Genomic DNA, 22,709 nt, shown 5'->3' on the forward strand with positions numbered 1-22,709 from the left:
ACATACCGTGATGTTCTGATTCAGGGCCCTACCAGAAACTGGGGGCTCCTCTGGAATTAAAAAGCATAAGGGTGGAACAGTGGTTAGCACTGCTGCCTTGCAGCGCCAGGAACCCGGGTTCGATTCCTGGCTTGGGTCACTGACTGTGTAGAGTCTGCACGTTCTCCCCGTGTTTGTGTGGCTTTCCTCCAGGTGCTCCAGTTTCCTTCCACAGTCCAAAGATGTGCGGGTTAGGTGGATTGGCTGTGTTAAATTGCCCCTTACTTTCAGGGGTCTAGCTAGGGTAAATGCATACGGGGATAGGGCATGGGTGGGATTGTAGCCGTTGCAGACTTGATGGGCCGAATGGCCACCTGTTGCATCGTAGGATTCTGATTTCTATGAATTCGTCATTTTGCTTGGGATTATTTAATTTAAAGACAGGTGAGCACCTATCAGGTGTTGCATTTAGTTAAATAGGGAGTGTCTTGTGAAAAATAGCTCTGTCAGTGGCGAAAGATTTTCTGGGTGTGGAAGAGTTCAACTCGAGTGGTTTGCAAAGGCTGGTCAAAACAACATTTTTGGATTTGACCCATACGTGACAGTTTCCTCCCCTTGAGAAACCAGCCCTCAACCATGTCATACCAAATTCCTGTAATTCTACCTACTTTTGTCATCTCTGAATACCACACCCAGATGTCCTTTGAAAAATTGACCTCACCTGTCTCCAATGTAGAAAAATTCTTTCATTAATTCTGCTGTAGATACTGGACTTTTTAATGTGGTGAAAAAGTTGCTGTAAAATTCAGATTATAATTTGTTTAATTATGTAAAGTGCCACTGATGTCTAATTTCCATGAAAATGTGCATGAAATTATAACTTGAAATTGTTAGCATTCCTAAAGGACTATGCTTTGTTGCGTAACTGCTCCAGCATCACTGTAATTGGGTCTAGAGGGTGCAGATTTAATCAACTTGGCTGTAAAAGGGTTGGCATGTGACCCAAAACCAGAATAATTTGGAATAACTTCACTACAAGGACCATCTCGCTAAGATAGGTCAGAAGACCAAGAGCAAAAATAGCCACTTTCATAAGCTGGGAGATTTATCTTCTGCTTCTCAAACATTGCAAAGCTCTCTGGTACTTAGTGTGAAATTTACACTCTTGAGAACTGAACTGCTCCCACACAACCCAGTTGATCTTGCAACTGAAGAAGGAAATAACAGCAGGTATTGTGAAACTAGCCAGCACTAAATGGCTGCCTGTGTTCACAATGTATTACAAAGCTCATGAAAAGGGCTAGGGCATGTGGAGAAAGTAGATACATAGCTGAAAGGATAGCATAAGGAGTAGTGGTAAAAGGTAGATTGGAGGAAGGTAGAAATCATTGTTCCACGAGGATCTGTGCTCAGAAAACTCTTATCAGCAATTGACATCAACAATTTGAACTCTAACAAAATACCAAACTTGGTAGGAGTCCACAGCTAACACTAAGGAAGAATGCAGCATAATTAATACAATGGAACCTTAAAAAACTTGGAGGTGGGGCATTTAAATGGAAAGTGAACTTTAACACAGATAAGTGGCAGGAAAAATAGAAACATCACTTGTACTTCAGGGAATAAGAAACTGGAGTAGATGAGCAGCAAAGGGATCTAGGGATACTGATGAACAAATCACTAAAAATAAACTTCAGATTAATGTAGGAATTAAATTATAACAAAGCACTGGGTTTTAATTCTAGAGGCATGGAATTTAATAATGAAGCTATGTTAAACTTGTATTTGGTGGTCAAAGAGTGCTGTGTACTATTAAGAGCTTGGAACACTGGAGAAATTGATAGAAAACTTAAAGATGGCACTAGAACCGCAAGATGATAGATATCCAGAAGGACTGAACAGTTTGGGACTTTGTTCCTTCGGGAAAAAAAAGAATTGGAGATAATGTAATAGCAGTCTTTAAAAATTGAGTTGAGCAGGGTGGATATGGCAAGAAGGTTTTTTATTTGTGGGGGAATGCAAAGCAAGGAGCCATAATGACAGGATAGATACTGATAAATCCAAAATGGGAACGACGAGAAGTTTCTTTATTCGGAATGGTTAAATATGGAATTCTCTACCCCAGGTAATAACTTGGATGTTTTCAAAAGGAAAATGAACAAGCACATGAAAGAGAAAAACAATATAATGATGCACTGAAACGCTGAGATGAGGCAAACGGACCCATCAAATTCCAGCACAGATTAGCATAAAGTACCTATTTTGTGCTGTCTATGTAATTTTATTTAATTTCGTAACCTTCCAGGCTCCACAATCTTGATCTCGAAAGCTACTGGGTGGTGAAGGGATATTTTTGGTTGTAGCTTATCTCCTTTTATAAGTTTGTATAATTTTTTTTAATTATAAATTGCCCACACAGTTCAGCAAATTGATACTAAATGAACATTCTACCTCTGACAGAAAACATACAAATGAAATTCAAGCATTGGTTCTTTTTTAAAATTGCGCAAATGTTTTCTAATCTTATTGTTTATGTTGCAGTACCTGGTGGTTGGGAAACACAGTACAGCTGCTGTGGAGGAGCAGTGGGATACGCAGGATGTCAGACAGCTAAGGTGAGAAAAGCTGATTAAAGGTGATGGATCATGGGTTCATGAACTCAACGATTAGAAACAAAAGAACTTGTTGAGTAGTAGTTCAATGCACAGATACCTGTAGTGCTGTGGTGTAAATTAATTGCAGATCAGAATGTCCATATTATTATTCAATTTGGTAGCAGGCAGCATTAAAACGAATGTATCAACATCTAAGCTTAATGCTGTTAGCTTTAGTTGAAGGTTTCTTTTTTAAATTTTTACTCCATTCTTAAAATTACAAAGCCAATGCTCAGAGTGGGCAGGGCAAACATTTCCTTGCTTGCTTCAGAAGCCAAATTCGAATTGAATCCAATTCATGGTCTCCACAAGAGAGACAAACACAATCCAAGCTGACCAGAAGAGGTTTGCACCGCATCTTGGGCCTAATCTGACATTTGATCTCAATCAAAGTCAAAAGGCTGAGATTGGAATGGAAAGGTTAATGGTATCTGCTTTTCGATTAGGCTGTATAAACTGTTTCCCCCATACTGGATCAGATGATGTGCAGTTAGTGCACAGTCAGTTATGATATTAGCAAAATTGTTGAGCTCAAGAGGCATCCATGAGTATTTCTCTTTCTATGAACGAGTTTCAAATGCCTTCATATTACTAAAGGAGCATTTAGAACCATAATTTATGTAGTATCTCAAGTAATCTAAAATGCTTTTCATCCTATGATCTATTTTTAAAGTATTGTCACAAATACATGGCTAATTTATACACACAACACAAATCACTAGTTGATTTGTTTTTGTCATGTCGCTTGAGGGAAGGATGTTGGCCACAGTTTTGGAGATTTTTAATAAATATCATTTCATGGTACTCTGTCAGGAAGAATCATATTATAAAATATACAAGTGGCACGCAAATGATTAGCACGCAAATGATTAGCACTCAAATTATGCATCCCAGGCAGCTTTATCTACTTCATGTAGTTTACACCTCAAGCAACGGATTGACTATATATCTTTTCTAAGGTGATGGGACTAAAGGGATCAAAGGATGTCAGGAAGGGCAGGACCTGGATATTGATTTTGATGATCAGCCATGATCAAAATGAATGGTGGAACAGGTTCGAAGGGCCAAATGGCCTACTCCTGTTTCTAGTTTCTATGCTTCTATGAACTCAAAATGGACTGTAATGTTCCAAATGAAGCCTGGTCTGTAAGCTGTATGATTGACAGTACTCGGTTGCTCATAGGAATAAATGAAATGGGGGCAAAAGGCATTACAGCCCGTTGAGTCTGCTTTGTCATTCAGTAGGATTATGGCCAATCATCTGATTTGATTCCTGCCCAATCTCCAAATCTCTTGATTCGTTTAGTGTCTGCTATTTGAAACTATTTGTGACAAAACACGATAACCCAGATAGCCCTTTGATTTTTTTTCAATCAATAAGCAAACTTTTTACAAGTTTTTTTATTCATTTATGGGACATGGGTGTCGCTGGTTGGCTAGCATTTATTGCCCATCCCCAGTTGCCCTTGATGGGCAGTCGAGAGTCAACCACATTGCTTGTGGCTCTGGAGTCGCACGTGAGCCAGACCGGGTAAGGACAGCAGATTTCCTTCCCTAAAGGACGTTAGTGAGCCGGATGGACTTTCTGACAATTGACAATGATTTTATGGTCATTAGTAGATTCTTAATTCCAGATATTTTTTATAGAATTCAAATTCCACCACTACTGTGGCAGGATTTGAACCTGGGTCCCCAGAAATTAGCAAATTTTCTGAATTAATAGTCTAGCAATAATACCACTAGGTCATTACCTCCCCTTTAGTGGCAGCAGTGAAGGGAGATAGGTGTGCTGTCAATCCCCAAAGACCAGTGGCACAAATGCAGAGGGTGCAGCTGTGGTTCTGATTTCCCTTTTTGAGTTGTAGTTTCTATTTGTTTGCAGACGGGCATGGTGTTACATTCATGATGATTGTTAATCATCTGTATAGTCATTATGTGAGTAAATTGTGATTGAAACTTCTGACTGTCATTTCAGTGCCCATTGTATTTGGATTACAGCAATTAATGACCATAGCTATGAAGGAACTTCCAGAGGGGCATTTTATTGAGGCCGAAATGAGCATTTCAAAGAAACATTGTATAATATATTGAAGCATTCCCTTTTGTTAAACTTTTAGTTTGAATGTATTCTTCTTGCAGCAACATGTACAGGATGGTCGTAAAGAAAAATTAGCTGGTTTCATGAAGACGTTTGATAAAGAAATGCCACCAGATGAAAACCCAGGTATCTTTGCCCTGGATTGTGAGATGGTAAGGACTATCGATGTACAGCATTATTATGTGTATATATAAATAGAAGTATGGATTTATGCCAGTTGTTCTTCATACAGCCAAGTTCCTAAAATCAGCTGTGTTGTTTGAAAGGGAGGAAGGAACAGGAGTGAGTCATCATGGTCAGTGATACATAGCAGCATTGTTAGTAAAGGCATGAGAGCAGGTCACCTGTTATTGCATGACTAATGGAGTCCAGAGACAGAGAAAGTATAGAAAGGATCTTGAAGGTACAGAATGCATTGTTATTCAGTACTCAGTAACACTTTAACTCAGCAATACTGAGCATCTTGGGATATGGTCACGAGCCATGAATCAGCCAAGTTGGAAGTAGTAAAATGCTGACCTATATAGAGGAGCAGAACAGATACTTATGGCATGAGTGAATTCTGTGCAATGCAGAAAAATATAAGCAGGTATACCTTGTTTTTTCTGCATTGTGCATCAGTTGGTTTTGATAGAGCAGATTCCACTGAATTTGCTAGCTCACTCTACATTAATAGTACAGTATAGATGTGTAGAAATATTTTGCACCAGTGATGCCTTGTTCATTCACCTGTTGGAAGCATTACAACCTATTCAATAACAAAAAACATCAACAGTAAGTTTTTAGGACTCTTAACTTTGCAAAAGGTTATTCATTCTGAATTAGTATTACATTCTATAGATGTCTGAAATATTATTTTATATACCATTTTCTATAAACTATCAAAGGATTTGGGTATGTATGTCATGTGAAACTTTGCTTTGTATTATAGCTTTCCTTTATTTAATAACCAGATGACTTTGTTTCCAGTGCTACACAAAGCAAGGTTTGGAGCTGACAAGATTGACTGTAATCAACCCAGATCTAAAGGTGGTGTATGATACTTTTGTCAAACCAGACAGCAAAGTCATTGATTATAACACCAGGTATGTTTAAAGATTAAGTGACAGCCCTTAACTTGTTACACTTAAAGGCTGCGTTTCTAATGATAAATTACTTCCTGCGGTATTGTTTGTAGTAGGTGTAAATGATCTGGAGGAAAATGTGGGTGGCCTGATTTAGTAGGTTTGTGGATGACACGAAGATTGGTGGAGTTGCTGATAATGCCGGGGATTATCAGAGGATACAGCAGGATATAAATTGGTGACTTGGGCATAGAAATGGCAGATGGAGTTTAATCTGGACAAATGCAAGGTGATGCATTTTGGAGGATAAAATTTAGGTGTGAATTGTACCGTAATTGGCAGAATCTTTAGGAGCATTAACAAACAGAGGGATCTGGGAATGCAGGTGCACAATTCCCTAAAGGCGTTAACACAGATGATTAAGAAGGCATATAGTATGCTTGCCTTCATCAGCCGGGGCATTGACTACAAGAGTTGAGATATCGTGTTGCAGCTATATAAAACCTTGGTCAGGCCACTGCGTGCATTCACCATAATACCAGAAGGATGTGGAAACTTTGGAGAGAGTGTAGAGAAGGTTCGCCTGGATGTGTTTTCTGGTCTTGAGGCTGTTGACTATGAAGACCGGTTGAATAAACTAGGATTGTTTTCACTGGAAAGATGGTGGCTGAGGGGGTGACCTGATAGAGGTCTACAAAATTGAGAGGCATAGATAGAGGTTTTTTCCCAAGGTGGAAGTGTCAATTACACAGAGGCACAGGTTCAAGGTGAGGGGGGGGGGGGAGAGTTTGAAGGAGATGTGAGGGGGAAGTTTTTCACGCAGAGTGATGGGTGCATGGAACGCACTGCCAGAGAATGTGGTGGAAGCAGGCACATTAGCAACATTTAAGAGGCATTTGGATGGGTACATGAATAGGGAGGAATAGAGGGATATGGACCGAGTAAGGACAAAGTTTTTTTTCTGGTTTAGTTAGGGCATCACGTAAATTTGAAGTCATCCGTTTTGGTAGGAATAACATCAAAATGGACTACTATTTAAAGGGTAAAAAATTGCAGCATGCTGCTGTGCAGAGGGACCTGCATATCCTCGTGCAGGAATCTCCAGGAGTATGTTTGCAGGTGCAGCAGGTAGTTAAGAAGTCGAATGGAATTTTGTCCCTCATTGCTAGAGGGATGGAATTTAAAAACAGTAAGATTATGTTAATAAGAAATAGGAGCAGGAGTAGGCCATCTAGCCCTTCGAGCCTGCCCCGCCATTCAATAAGATCATGGCTGATCTGTTGTGGCTCAGTTCCACTTTCCCGCCCTCTCCCCATAACCCTTAATCCCCTCTCTTATCAAGAACCCATCAACCCGCTTCTTAAAAATATTTAGCGAGGCAGCCTCCACCACTTCAACGGGCAGAGAATTCCAGAGATTCACCACCCTTTGAGTGAAGAAGTTCCTCCTCAACTCCGTTCTAAACCGCCTCCCCTTTATCTTGAGGCTGTGCCCCCTAGTCCTACTGTCTTTTTTGAGCGGGAAGAGTCTCTCCACCTCTATCCTATCCATCCCATTCATCATCTTATACGTCTCAATGAGATCTCCCCTCATTCTTCTAAACTCTAACGAGTACAAGCCTAGTTTATTCAGCCTCTCCTCATAGCTCAATCCCCTCAACTCCGGTATCAGCCTAGTAAACCTCCTTGCAGCTGTCGAAGCTGCTGGTGAGGTCTTACCTGGAGTACTGTGTACAGTTTTGGTCTCCTTACTTGAGAAAGGATATACTAGCACTGGAGGGGGTGCAGAAGAGATTCACTAGGTTGATTCTGGAGTTGAGACGCTTGGCTTATGAGGGGAGACTGGGGCTATATTCATTGAAATTCAGAAAGAATGAGGGGAGACCTTATAGAAACATGAGATTATGAAGGGAATAGATAAGATAGAAGCAGAGAAGTTGTTCCCACTGGCAGGTGATAGTAGAACTAGGGGGCATGGCCTCAAAATAAGGGGAAGCAGATTTAGGACTGAGTTGAGGAGGAACTTCTTCACACAAAGGTTTGTGAATCTGTGGAATTCCCTGCCCAGTGAAGCAATTGGGACTACCTCATTGAATGTTTTTAAGGCAAGGATGTATAAATTTTTGAACAGTAGAATAATTAAAGGATATGGTGAACGGGTGGGTAAGTGAAGCTGAGTCCACTGGGGAGCTGCCCCCTTTTTCTTTGTCCGAATGTAATTTAAGTTTGTTTACTTGGTTCGACCCGCAAGATCAAAAGATGAGCCATGATCTTATTGAATGGCGGAGCAGGCTCGAGGGGCCAGATGGCCTACTCCTATTATGTTCTTATCATGATCAGCACTGGCTTGGAGGACCGAAGGGCCTGTTTCTGTGCTGTACTTTTATTTATTCTTTGTCTTAGTTAACTTGGCCTTTGATAAGATGAGTCACTGCCAAGAACTAGTTGCAATAATAAGGGATGACCATTTCAATGAAGAAAGATTTCTGGTCATTCCACAATATAAATTTTGTTTTTGTAAGTAGTTTTATGGATTTGAGATGTTTGCACTGAATATAAGAGATCAATCTTGATCCAATTTGTAACTTCCATACTTTCCAGCAACACTCTAATTGAGGGGAGGCAGTAATAATCCAAATCGTATCCAATTTCCATGATAAATATGAATATAAACTTTCCTTTTAATCCAATTCCTCCCATACTTGGTGTTTCCTCCCCCTCCCAGAAAAGCCAGTACTTTTCCAAAGGTCTGGCTCTTACTGGAAACGGATTACATACCATCACCATACTGATGTGTGACCTCACCCAGATGCAAACTGCGAAAGCCCATTTAACAATTGTCATCAGGTCATTCAGCCCAACAGGGCATGGCAGTTGAGACAAAACCTGTGAAGAGATGTACATGACTTAGCAGGAGGGCAAGGGATGTTCTTATTCCTTTGTCTCTTTACTCCTTTCCAATCACTGCTGCTCAAATTAGGTCAGCTAACTTAGTACAATCAAGGATCAAATCTGACTCGGAACTGGTTCCGTGTCTTCTGAAGGACCGCGTCTATCTCCACTTGGAAAAGCAAAGCTTGATCAGGGATAGTCAGCTTGGCTTCGTCAGAGGGAGGGCATGCCTAACAAATTGAATTTTTTGAGGAGGTGACCAAGTGTGTAAATGAGGCTCGTACAGTTGATGTAGTTTATATGGATTTCAGCAAAGCCTTTGACAAGGTCTCATACGGGAGACTTGTAAAGAAGGTAAATTCATGATCAAATAGGCAGATGGAATTTTACATGACATGCTAAATTGCCCCTTAGTGTCCCAGAACGTGTATTTTAGAGGGATTAGTGGGGTAAATAGCTGGGATTATGGGAATAGGGCCTGGTGAGATTGTTGGGGCAGACCTGATGAGCTGAATGGCCTCCTGCACTGTCGGGTTTCTAAGGCAGAAGGGCATGTTAGTAAGGTTGTGATAAAAAGCACATGGGATATTTGCCTTATTCAATCGAGGCATAGAATACAAAAGCAGGGAAGTCATGTTGGAGTTGGATAGCACTTTGAGGCCACAGCTTGAGTACTGTGTGCAGTTATGGTTGCCACATTTTTGCAAGGATGTGATTGCAGTGGCAGAGGAGATTCACCAGGACGTTGCCTGGGATGGAACATTTAAGTTATGAAGAGAGGTTGGATAGGCTTTCATTGTTTTTGTTGGAGCAGAGAAGACTGAGGGGTGACCTGATTGAGGTGTGCAAGATTTTGATATAGACAGAGTGGATGAAGGACAGTTGGAGGATCAGTCTTGAGAGGACATAAGCTTCCTACCCCTCACCATGAACTTATGGGAGATGTGAGGAAAAAAATTTTTATCCAGAGGGTGGTAATGGTCTGGAATGTGCTGCCTGGGAGGATGGGTAGAGGCGGGTTGCCTCACATCCTTTAAGAGGTACCTGGATGAACACTTGGCACATCATAACATTCAGGGCTATGGGCCAAGTGCTGGCAGATGGGATTAAGACGGTAAGAAGTCTCAACACCAGGGTAAAGTCCAACAGATTTATTTGGTAGTAAACGCCACTAGCTTTTGGAGCGCTGCTCCTTCGTCAGATGAGTGGGGAGTGTTTACCCCAGTCCAGCGCCAGCATCTCCACATCATGACTACCATTGGCACTGAAAACTGCTGGCTCCAAGTGGACAGGATCTCCAAGAAGATCGTGCATATTGACACAGACATCAAGTTTCTACAAAATGCAAGAGAGCAGATGGGGTTAGGTCAAAGTTCTGATGTTTCTAATGTGTCGGTACAGACTCAATGGGCCGAAGGGCCTCTTCTGTGCTGTCTGATTCTATGATCAGGTAATGTGATGCACCCATTACCCAAGCTATTGGGAAAGCAATGGAGTGGTGAATTCCTTCATAGAATCATAGGAACCCTACAGAACGGAGGGGCCATTTGGCCCATCAAGTCCGCACTGACCAGAACCCCATCCAGGATCTATCCCCATATCCCTACGTATTTTACCCACTAATCCCTTTAACCTACGCATCTCAGGACACTAAGGGGCAATTTTAGCATGGCCAATCAACGTAACCCGCACATCTTTGGACAATTCTTGTAAATTGATTGTTTTAAATGGCACTCTTCGTGGGAGTAGGAGTGCTTCTGCAGGAAAGACTTGACCACTTTACATAATTGGGTGAGAAAAAATACTTTAAATTATGAAATAACTATTGTGCGTATGGTTTGGTATTGAGACAGTGGTTTGGTTTTGGACATCAGTGACTACTGGGCTGCAGTTGTTCTCCAAGATCAGATGCATCTAAATCCCTTGATTGCATTGTTCATTTGTTATTCACTCTAGTCCATCATTTCTACTCTCTTGTAAAACCTTTCAATTCCATGCTTATGAATTTTGGGTACTGATCTACTTTTAGTCAATTATATTACTGAACCTTCATGCAAAATCTTATTGTCACTGGCTTGGAGTTTCCTCCTTGAATGCAAGCTGAAATTCAGAGCTGAAAATGCACCAAGTGTTGTGCCCAGTTTGCCAGTGTCAGTTAAGATCCAGATATCCTCCCAACCTCACTAGACTGGTCAAATTTGAAATTAATGTTTTTGCTGATTTATAATCGGAATCCAAGGTAAGCAGGAAACACATATCGTGTTCCTTTTAGCATGAACATTTTAGTTTCAACTCATTTAACCATTTGCTCAACAAGTTTTAAGAACCTGCATTCAGGCATGCCTTTCAATTCTTAGTTCCAATTAAAATTTGTGAAGACTGAAATCATTGTCTTCAGCCCCTGATACAAACATCATCTCCTGGCCACCAATTTCATTCTTGTTCCTATCCCATCCCGTTTCCCACCCTTCATAAACTTGAACTCATTCAAAACTCTGCCAGTCATATCTTGGAACCAAATCCTGTTCACCCATCACCTCCTGTGCTCACTGACCCAATAGGCTCCTGGTTCAGTAGTGCCTTGGGTGTTAAAGCCCTCCACAGCCTTGTTGTCACCAACATTGTTGCATCCACCAGCCCTGTGGCTGTCTGAGAGCCTTGCATTCCTCCAAATTCACTCTGGGTTATATGAAGGACAGATCTAAAAGATCAAGTTAACAGGCATGTTGTAATTAAGCACATAATTTACATGCTCAAAATTCAATGACTATTTTAAAGCCCATTACTTGTCTATACCCAAATTGCTGTCAGATCTCTGCCCTGGGGTTTCTTTCTTATTGACATTGTGTTTAAAGTGAGGCAACTCATTCCTTTTCTTCTTTGTGTAGATTTTCTGGTGTAACAGAGGAGGATCTGGAGAATACAACAATCACTATTCGTGATGTACAGGCAGTATTACTGAACATGTTCAGTGCTGGAACTATATTAATTGGGCACAGCTTGGAAAGTGATTTATTTGCACTAAAGGTATGCATTGAAAAAAATTCTAATTTAATATCCATTCTTAAGCAAATAATGAGCTGTTAACCTGAACCTTGCAGCAATGTTTCTGCTGCAAAAGACAAATGGCATGTGAGAAGTTTTGAGTACAGAAGCAGGGATGTGCTGTTACAGTTACACAGGGCCTTGGTGAGGCCACACCTAAAGTATTGTGTGCAGTATTGATCTCCATTCCTGAGGAAGGATGTACTTACACTCGAGGGAGTGCAGCGAAGGTTTACCAGGCTGATGTATGAGGAGAGATTGACTAGGTTTGGATTGTTGTTGCTGAAGTTCAGACAAATGAGGGGGATCTCATAGAGATTTATAAAATTCTAACAGGTCCACACAGGGTGGATGGAGGAAGGATGTTCCTGATGGTGGGGGCATCCAGAACCAGGGGTCACAGTCTGAGGATTCAGGTAGATCATTGAGGATGGAGGTGAGGAGACATTTCTTCACCCAAAGGTAGTAAGCCTGTGGATTTCATTACACAAAGAACAAAAACAGCCCGGGAAACAGGCCCTTCGGCCCAACGAGCCCGCGCCGCCATCCCAACACCAGTCCCCCCCCTCCACCCATGACCCTTATCTAATGTTTTATGGCCATCCACATTGAGGGAAACTAATTTAGGGACAATTTATTACTGCCGCTCAGCCTAATAGCACATCTTTGGGGTGTGGGAGGAAACCGGAGCACCCGGAGAAAACCCACGCAAGCACAGGGAGAATGTGCAAACTCCCACAGACACTGGCCCAAATCCATGTGTCTGCACAGCAATCAGTGATAGTCACTGAGCTGTCGTCTTGCCCAGTATCTGGTCCGATTTAAGCACACACTAATGACATGAAGCACTAGGCCAATCTCGAACAACCAAGAGCAGCCCAAGTACAACCCATCGCGTGTACGCCCCTCGTCGGTCCGCCTTGTTGTCCAACTTAAAACCTGTGAATGAAAAGAGAAAAAAAACACATTATTATTGTACCATATACATTTACCTTACCGGGGACGCCCCAATGCTAATGACCCTTATTTAAAACAATCTCCTATATCCACCCATCTGCAACCCACTCATGTGCCTGTCTAACTTACTCTTAAACAACTTTAGCGTGCTTGCCTCCACCACCGTACTTGGCAAAGCATTCCATACCTCCACCAGCCTCTGTGTGAAAAACCTCCCTCTAATATCTGTGTTATACCTCCCCCCCGCACCCACCTTAAGCCCATGTCCCCTTGTCCTGTGTGTCTCTATCATAGGAAATAGCTTACCTCAGTTTATCTATACCCTTCGTAATCTTATATACCTCTATTAGACCCCGCCCTCAGTTGCTGTCTTTCAAGGGAAAAGAGCCCTAATTTATTCAATCTTTCCTCATACCCCAGTCCTTCCATACCAGACAACATCCTGGTAAACCTCCTCTGCACTCTCTCCAGAGTCTCCACGTCCTTCCAGTAGTAAGACGACCAGAACTGGATGCAGTTCTCTAAATGTGGCCTAACCAATGTTCTGTACAACTGCAACATTAGACTCCAGCTCTTGTATTCTATACCCCTTCCAATAAAGGCTAACATACAGTAGGCTTTATTCACCACACAGGAAGTAGTTGATGCCAAGACATTGAATGTATTCAAGAGGCAGCTGGATATAGCATTTTGGGGCAAGTGGGATCAAAGGTTGTGGGGAAAAATGCAGGATTAGGCTGTTGAGTTGGATGATCAATCGTGAGCATAATGAATGACGGAGCAGGTCTGAAGAGCCAAATGGCCGCCTCCTATGCTTTGAAAATAAATCGGCAAGAATTTACTGTTCCATATTTAGAAAAATAGGCATTTTATGTTTTGTATAACATTAGAAATTTGTATGTTTTAAGTAATGTTAATAATGGAAATGGTCTTGATTTTTATATCTGAAGCATTCATGCTTTCTACAATATTTATATTCAGTTGATGCATATTCACATGGCATTGCACAATGCAAGGCAAGAGTATGTTTTACTCTGAATATTACAAAGTATTTACAAACCCATACCTTACTGTATGTGCTTTCACAAGTTGGGTCTGAATGTCCCGTACAGATCTGGCAAAGGCCGTAAAAAAATTTGTTCTGAGTGCAACAGCACATTTGCAATCACTGATGTTCCTAATTATTGCACAAGGTGCTTGATACCAAAACCATTAACTTTAATATGGCCTTTATTGTATTCCTTCTATTTTATGCATTTAAGTCAGAAAAATTATAAAGCAAAGTTCTGTCAACTAGAAATTCCTGTGGCTGGTGAGCACAAATTGGCCCCTTTGCGCGACTGCAAAATAACTTTTTTTTAAAAAGTGAGCGAATGTAGCTTTTAAAGAATGCACAACTTAGTATTATTGATATTGAAATTATGGACTTTGGTATTGGTCTTAGTCACATATCATGTTACACTTTGCTTTTGACTCTATTTTGGTCAGAGCAATAGCTTCTCATAAACTTCTGTTGTCACAATATGAAGCTGAATTTCTATACCTGGTTTTGAACGAAGAGTTCTCTTAATGAGCTATTTTAATTGTATCTTTTTTAATACTTCTATAAAACTTTTCTTTCATTCTGAGCTTTTTTATTTTTGTTGTTTTGATACAGAATTGTACACACAATTGCCAAGGTTAGATAATCATCTTGTGTGCAATTTATTTGCCATCTAAAATTTGCTGACCAGTTTGGTCTAATTTTTTTCATTCTATGAAGTGATGTTACTTGATGTTAATTAAAGCACTTTTTTTTACACAAGTGTTCTCACCTGTTTTGCCAGTGGGTGTTCCTAGAAATGTCAACAGCTTCTGCAATTCCCTCTGGCTGCTTCTGACTGATTATCATTTGTAGTGATTATGTATCTATTTTTAAGATAGTAAACCCACAGAATTTTTGAAATAATAATGATGGTGACTGTCAGCATTCATCATTACTCCTTGAGTAGGAGGGGAGTGGCATGTAAGATGGAGTGGGTGCCTGTCCTACCAATTGGATTGGCTGGTAGCTGCAGAATGCAGTACCTCTACCCCAATGAGGGGTGAAAATCCCACTCTGCCCTCATTAATTCACCCCTCAGTGTTTTATCGGTGCAAGTCAAGTACATGTTCCACATGCCAACATAGTTTCCAAAGCGTGTCATTCCCCTCCATCCACTCCAAAACTACACATTATTCTGCCCGTTGTGTTATGATCCCATCAATCCAAGCTTGTACAGGTGTATTACATCTTGTCCTCAAGATGAGGGGTCACACGACACCAGGTTACAGTCCAATGGGTTTATTTGAAATCACAAGCTTTGAGAGCTCTGCTCCTTCATCAGGTGACTTCAGCTACAACTCTCATCAACTTGTACAGATGCACCATAGGAAGCATTCTTTCTCGTTGTATCATAGCTCGGTATGGCTCTTGCTCTATCCAGGACTGTAAGAAACTGCAGAGTCATGAGTGACGCCCAGTCTATCACACAAACCTCCAATCCATTGACATTATCTATACTTCCCACAACCAACATAATCAAGGACCCCAGACATACTCTCTTCTGCCTCCTCCTGTTGGGAAGAAGATGCAAAAGCCTGAGGACCTGTACCAACCGACTCGAGAACAGCTTATTCCCTGCTGCTGTCTGACTTTTGATTGGACTTACCTCACATTAAGTTGATCTTTCTCTACACCCTAGCTGTGACTGTAACACTACATTCTGCACTCACTCCTTCTCTATGTACGATATGCTTTGTATAGCATGCAAGAAACAATACTTTTCACTGTATACCAATTCTTTGACAAATCAAATCAGGTACCAACACAACCTCTCCATCCCCACTCCAACACAATCCTCCCAACCAAACATCCATTTACCTTCTCCCTGTTCTGTCAATTTCACTGGGCCCTTTAGACCTACTTGCTTTATGACAGCCAGTGCAGTAACAAAGAGGAGCATGGCTTCTGAGTTTATTAGATTTGCAATGTATTGTGACCTTCAGGAACACTCTCACTCCAGGCTGCAAGCAGCTTCAGTCAATGGGAAGTTTGAATAAAGTTTTCCAGAGTGGGTCAGTACACTTTAAGCTCGTATAATTCTAGTGGAACGGAACTCTACATCCTTAATAGGAAATTATGACCCATCATGTGGATCTGGATATCATCATCCTATTGGCAGAAATATTTAATTATTATCCATTTAAAGAACAATTAAGGTCTTAATCCTTTTGTTCATAAAATAATTTGGCAAGTTGTCATGGAGCTTTTAAGAGTGGAAAGCTTATGCATCCCTCTAATGGATTAAAGTCTTGCAGATTGCAGTGTGAAAATTTGAGTTGTTGGATTGTTTACCAAGCCAAGAGCTTAAGTAAAATCAGACAAGAACTGCCATTTCTAGATAATTAAAAATTACCAGTGGTGCAAAGTTTAGATCTATTGTCTAAGGTATTTAGATCAAGTGTGTACTCCTTATTTAATCCTGAGTCCATGTTTCCAAGCAGAAGTGCACATGCTTAATCTTGGATGAGCACAGGATCAAAGTTGGCTTTGATGCCTCACTGGTCAAATTGCACCCTGTTGTTGTTTGCTGTTTAGCTTGAGGCCTTAAAAATTACTATTTCGTGAAACCTCTCCTAATATAAAATCATTGGCTTAAGGAAAGGAATGCTAAATTGGTAAGAAGTAACAGAAAGGGTATCGTATAAAAGTTGATAAATATATACATGAATGTGTGTACATTATCTAATGTACATGCATATATATATTATATCCCTTGCTTTGAAGATGCAAAGCACTCTGAGGAAAATTGGCTTAGTTCATATACCACAGAAGCAGAATACAAGTTGTTTATGTAGCAAATAGGATACTATTTAAATTTAGAATTTGATTAAACCTGAAAAATATGTAGCAAAATTTTACTTGTTACAACAAGCATAAGGCCTTAAACAGGGAGTCCATGCCCCCTGAAGTGAACATATCATGGGACTGTTTTGAAGAAGAGCAAGGGGATAATGCTTGGTGTCCTGGCTAATATTTGTCCCTCAGTCAACATCATAAAACAGGTTATCAGGTCATTATCATGTTGCTCTTTGTTTTTATTCATTCAAAGGATGTGACTTCATTGGCTAGGTCGCAGTTCTTGCCTGTCCCTAATTGCCCTTGAGAGTGCAAATTGGCTGCTACATTTCCTACATTACAGTCAATGAAGTACTTTTGTAAAAAATGTAGTCACTGTTGCAAAGTGTTTTTTCATATCTTTCTTGAGGCATGGGTCTCATTATTGAACTTCATTTTCAAGTTTTCTTCCCTCACTACCTTTCTTGGAAGTCGGGGAATAAAAATACATTTACATGGTCTTTTGCTTTTCCAACTTCTCTTTCCCCTCAAGTCTGAGTGTATTGTTGCCTTTCAAAATCAGTGCTCATCTTTAACATGTCGGGGGCCCTACCACAGTATGAAACTGACCTAATTAAAATCGCATGCTGACCCGTGTGCCTGTGACCATTTGTAAACTTTCCTTCCCTTTCTGCTTCAATCTGTTCTGCAGTCTTTGCCACAGTTAACCGCACAATTCTCTATTTCTGTCTTGTGTTATCCAGTTGAATAGGACCTTCCTTGCATAGTTCTGTTCTTGTCTATCAAACCGTCTAGTGCCTCTCTTCTCAATACTTCACTGTTGTCTCTGAAATCCCTCAAGGACCTACTCTTGGCCCCTTCCTATTGCTGATATGTGTGTTGGTTTTGAGCAACATTACCTAAAAAAAAATCAGATTCCACTTCTATGCTGATGGTACCCAACTCTACTTCACCATCACCTCCTCTCTCTTTTGCTCCGTTGTCTCTGACCTTCACACTGTCTGGCATCCAGTACAGGATGAGGAGAGGTTTACTTTGATTAAACAATGGAAGACTGAAGCCAGGTCTTTGGTCCCTGCTAAAAACTCCTTTCCCTAGCTACCTCTTTCATTCCTTTCCTGGGCTATTGTCTAAGGCTGAATCATTGTGAGGCTACAATCTCAGTGTTATATTTGATAAAGATTAACTTTTGACCACACATCAGCCCATCACCAAGAGCATCTAATTTCACCTCAGTAGAAATTGCCAGTCTCCACCCCTGTCACAGCTTATCAGCTGGTAAAACCCTCATTCCCTCCTTTGTTAGCTCAAGACTTGACCTTTGCAAACCTCTCCTGGTTGTTTTCTCATCTTCCGATGTGCATAAACTTGAGCTCATTCAAAATGCTGTTGCGTATGTTCACTGACCTGCTTTGGCACCCAGTTGTAAAATTATCATGCTTGTTTTCAAATCCCGCCATGATTTAATATTTCTAGAATTTCCTTGAATCATTCTGTTCTCCTCTAATCTTTGTCACTTGCACATCCTTGATTTTAATTACTGCATTATTCACAGTGGAGCCTTCAGCTGCCTGAACCATAAACTCTGGGACTCTCTCCTTAGACCTCCATGTTTCTATCTCCCCATCTTTTAAGATGCTTGTTAAAACAAAATTTTGGCTAAATTTCTAGATACGTGTTCTACTACTGTGTGCGATTTGGTGTCAAGTTTTGTTTGATAAAGCTTCTGTGAAACACCTTGGTACATTTTATCATGTCAACATACTTTTATGAATGTAAATTGTGATACATTTAAGTATAATTTTTTGAAAAGTTTAAAATAAACATGGGAGCAAATTGATTCCCATTAATCATGGTGAAAATAAGTAGAAGTGACAGCATAGACAGTACAACTGTGTTTCTTCTCTTCTAGCTTATACATAGCACAGTGATTGACACAGCAGTTGTGTTTCCACATCGTCTGGGATTGCCGTATAAAAGAGCACTGAGAAACTTGATGGCAGACTACCTCAAACGCATCATCCAGGATAATGGTATGTGGTGGTTAGTGAAGAAAAGGCAGTACATGTAAGATTATTATGAATTAAAGCAATTAGGAATGGGATTTCCAAGGTCCACTATTTAAATAGTTTTAGCTTTGGAATTGTTAGTTGTTTATTGCCTGAGGACGCCATAAATGTCCAATAACTCCTTCAAATTAAGTAAAGGTGCACTTGGGTGCCAGATCAGAAACCCTGAGCTATGTTATGAAGCCAGACTATACTCCAGTAGTCTTCAATTTTGGTATAAATCTGAGGAAAGGAAAATTGGGGTTTTTTAACAAAGCAAGCTATATTGATACTACAGTTTAAATATAACTCTAACAAAATGTAAAAAGTTTAATTCCAAGCTGTTGAATAATCCTTAAAAGTGAGAAAAAAAACAACTCTTAACTTCTGACTTATTACTATTCATTCCAATTAAGCAATATCTTATCTTATAACCTAAACCCCAGTTTAAAAAGAGTTAGCAAACCCAGGCATACTTGCTTTAAATTGGATAAACAGCTTTGGAACTGTTAGAATGCTTGTTGGCTTCTATTTTTAAACAGCCTTTTCCAGCAACTGAACACACACCTGTTTGTCTCAGCCACAAATTTGGCTCCCTCCATCTCAGGTATCACATACCTATATGACCCTGTATACCTCACTCACCTTTCCATTACTTTAATCAAGAAAATACTGCAAGGGTCTTTTTCTTTGGTAAACAAACTCTCATTAAGTCTTCTGCAAAATAAATACTTTGGCTAAAAGGAGTAATTATTCTGCTCTCCAGCATCTGCTGTATCCCTTTCAGATTAACAGATTGTTCATTACAAAACACTGCATCATAAAGCAGTCCCCCCCCTTAAACATAACACACATTAATAGCACAGTATAATCATAGCCTATTTTTGTCCTCAAGATCTGAAATCTGTACAGTTGCACTGGAAACACACTTAGTTTTTCAACTTGTGAAAGTATGGGAGGAATCCAATGACCATCATTTTTATTATGTTTTGAATGAACATGTTATTTGTTGAAGAAATTAAATAGGATTCTATGCCTGTCGCCTTCCCACTGGAAAGACATTAGTTATGAAGCCATGATTCAAATTTCATTTAAAGTTCCTCTGTGCATAAGTTTTTGATATTTTAAACATTTTCTTTTATTGTTGAACTTGTGCATTCTCAATATTATGCATTACATCTCGTTGGATCCATAATTATTGGATATCAGTGCTGTGGATAGACCAAGAAATAACCCTGAGCCACAATTGCACTATCCACAAGTGAAAGGAGAGTACATTCTTTCTCGATTGCTTATTCTATGTTGGTTAGAGCATGTTATGGAAATTACATACTTTCAAAGAGGGCGAAATTAATACCAACACACAGGTCAGGCAGTGCTGCATACTTTGCTACGACTGTCACGAGCATGAATTCCATCTCGAGCATCAACTGAATTTCTTAATTTTCTGCCCTTTTGTCACTTTGAAGACAGTTTGTCTTTGCTGTGGAATCATGTTGTCTTGGAACCAATTTGGGGCAGCAATATTCAGTAGCCTTGGTAACGTTCAAAACCATCAAAGGAGTTGACTTTCATCCAGCTGCTCATGTTGGATTAAAACTTCTTCCTGGAGTGCTAAGACCCACCATATTGCCTTGCCCTATGCCCTGACCAATTTTCCAGCTTTCATCATGTAACCATCTCTATTAACGACATTTTCTTTTCCACAGCATACAATTCAAATAAAATCTGGTGATTGCAGACAATGTAATGCATTAACATTTATTTTTATTTAATGATCCAATATTACTTCAATTGGTTCTCCAACTAATGAGATATCACCATGAGACATAATCTGATGATAAAGCCTATTAAACACTGCATACTCTGTCACTATTGGCTTTGAGAATTCTAGATCTTAACAATATGTAATCTCCTCGATTTTGTTTTTTTGTTCATTTTTGTTACCAGTTGAAGGACACGATTCCAGTGAAGATGCTTGTGCCTGCATGGAGTTGATGATGTGGCGATTGAAAGAAGATGCAAAATTGAGAAGATGACATCTCCTGTGTCTCTTCACATGTGCAAAGGACTGACATTGCCAACAAAAGTCAAAGATACGGATGTTGTGATTTGTAATAGTTTTGCAGAACAAAAGGCAAAGTTTAGGCTGTTTTAAAAAAAAAAATCCAAAACTGCCTTTTTTGTTTACAGTATTTATTTGTTTTTATATATGTAAAGATCTTGTCACAACAATTAACTCCACACCCATTGTAAATGTTCAGTGACCACAATTAAACTTAGTAGCATTTTGACATTTCTTTAAAGCGGCATTCCACGAAATGCAGTCATTCTTGCTGCTAACTAACTAGTATGTATGGGTAAGTATAACTCAGAAATACAAAGCCAATGGATTTTTTAAAAATCCAATTTAAGAAAATCATTTTGACTATCGACCCAAAGATAGAGTATGCTATTTCTTAATTTCTTTGTTTCATTTCTTCAATGTTGTGTTATGTGATTTTCAATGCTGAAAGGATTAAAAATCTGATTCTTTTATATGTAAAGCCTGCTGAATAACTTTTTCACTTTAGCTGCACACAATTTTTCAGAAGTGCTTTTTGTAAGATTGATCTGTTAAATTATCTATCGTGTTGACCGTTACATTAGATTTTTGATTTGTTGCTCGGATATAACTTCCTCACTCCTTTCTTGCTCCACTCCAGAACTTAGAACAGACTGGCTGACATTTTCTTTGTCTCCTGCTTTCATTAAGCATCACCTCACCTCTCACCTCTCTGTTATGCTTTTTAACTGGTCATGCAGGTCCACATTGAGACAATTGTAGATGACATGTTGGCTCCCAATTTCATATCTATTGCACTGTCTAATCATATGTTGCTGCTTAATTCCATACTGACAGATTTATTGTGGCTTTGTTCCTAGTTTGGTCAAATGCATGTGATCTTCTGTTTATTACTGCACTTTTATTTCTTCACACTGATTATTGTGTGTGAAATGAGAGAAATTATTGGAACTATCTTTAGCAACTATATCGTAAAAATGTGCCACATTGTTTAGTAGTGGCATACAGCGAGCACACAGTTGCCCAACACCATCTTTTGTGCACAAGTCTAAAATCCCAATTCATTTCAGAAAGAAAGTTCGACCGAATTTGGATTTTTTAACCATAAATATTTGACTTTTTATTAGCTTAAAATTGTACCCTAATGGCAATGTGTCTTTAACAAAACAGAAGTACTGCTTTACATGCCGAATATTAGATAAATTGAACTTGCTTAAAAAGCTTCTATGATAGCACTCTAGATCCAGCAAGGATTCAGGCAGGGCTTTAGTTGAAAATTATGATATTTGACCTGCAGAATAATCATGTACTGATAGCTGCAGTTGATTTTATTGCTTATCCAGTAAATAGTAGAAATATTATCTTTTTAAAGTTTTTATATAAATATATGTAAATATGCATATGTGTTTTCAAGGATAAAATACTAGAGATTATAAAGTTTACTAAACTATATCAGTTTATGAATATCATTGGGACTGTGTTGCACCTTGTAACTGCTTTACATGTTCCTAAAATGGTTGTTAATATTATATTAAGGTGGCTTCTTGGCACACTGGAGTCTGCCGTGAACTATTGTTTAAAGGCAATAGTTTTCGATCTAAACTTGACAAGGTAGTATGACAGTCATTGAGTAATTTTGGGTACATTGCAACATGTGATAAAGGGCTAACACTGCCGGAGGAAAATATGCAACAGTATAAAATAAACCTTGCTGGTTAAGAGAATTACAGTGGGCCCTCTGACAGCTCAGTGTGGAAAAGAACCATACAGGCAGGAAAGGTTCTGTTTTAGTCCTTAATGTATGCTGCAGTGTGTGACAATAAGGATACTAAACCTCACCCCTGAGCTAAGGAAGGGAAGATCTGCCTGCATTCCAAATCTAATGATTAGCCACTGACTGTGCATGTACAGTCACTGAAGGCTGGGATCTGTCAGTTTGCATGGAACCATTTGTTGCATCAATTAGTACTTTCCTGTTGAGAGGGGAAGGTGATGCTTTCACATTCTTTTCTACAACTTTAAATAGTA

At 39.7% G+C, this 22,709-nt stretch overlaps 1 protein-coding gene across 1 annotated transcript in view; it reads left to right on the top strand.

Moving 5' to 3' along the window:
* rexo1 (REX1, RNA exonuclease 1 homolog) overlaps positions 1–21,154 on the top strand; it is a 75,271-nt gene extending 54,117 nt beyond the window's left edge. The window contains exons 11-16 of the mRNA XM_080213300.1: positions 2,521–2,594; positions 4,773–4,883; positions 5,701–5,816; positions 11,575–11,713; positions 18,481–18,601; positions 20,567–21,154. Coding sequence (XP_080069426.1) covers positions 2,521–2,594; positions 4,773–4,883; positions 5,701–5,816; positions 11,575–11,713; positions 18,481–18,601; positions 20,567–20,655 — 650 coding nt within the window. The 3' untranslated portion in view covers positions 20,656–21,154. The remainder of the gene's footprint in view (positions 1–2,520; positions 2,595–4,772; positions 4,884–5,700; positions 5,817–11,574; positions 11,714–18,480; positions 18,602–20,566) is intronic.
* Positions 21,155–22,709: the final 1,555 nt, after the last annotated feature.

Source organism: Carcharhinus amblyrhynchos, chromosome 26 (assembly GCF_965287045.1).
Source record: "Carcharhinus amblyrhynchos chromosome 26, sCarAmb.v2.hapA, whole genome shotgun sequence".
Taxonomy (NCBI): domain Eukaryota; kingdom Metazoa; phylum Chordata; class Chondrichthyes; order Carcharhiniformes; family Carcharhinidae; genus Carcharhinus; species Carcharhinus amblyrhynchos.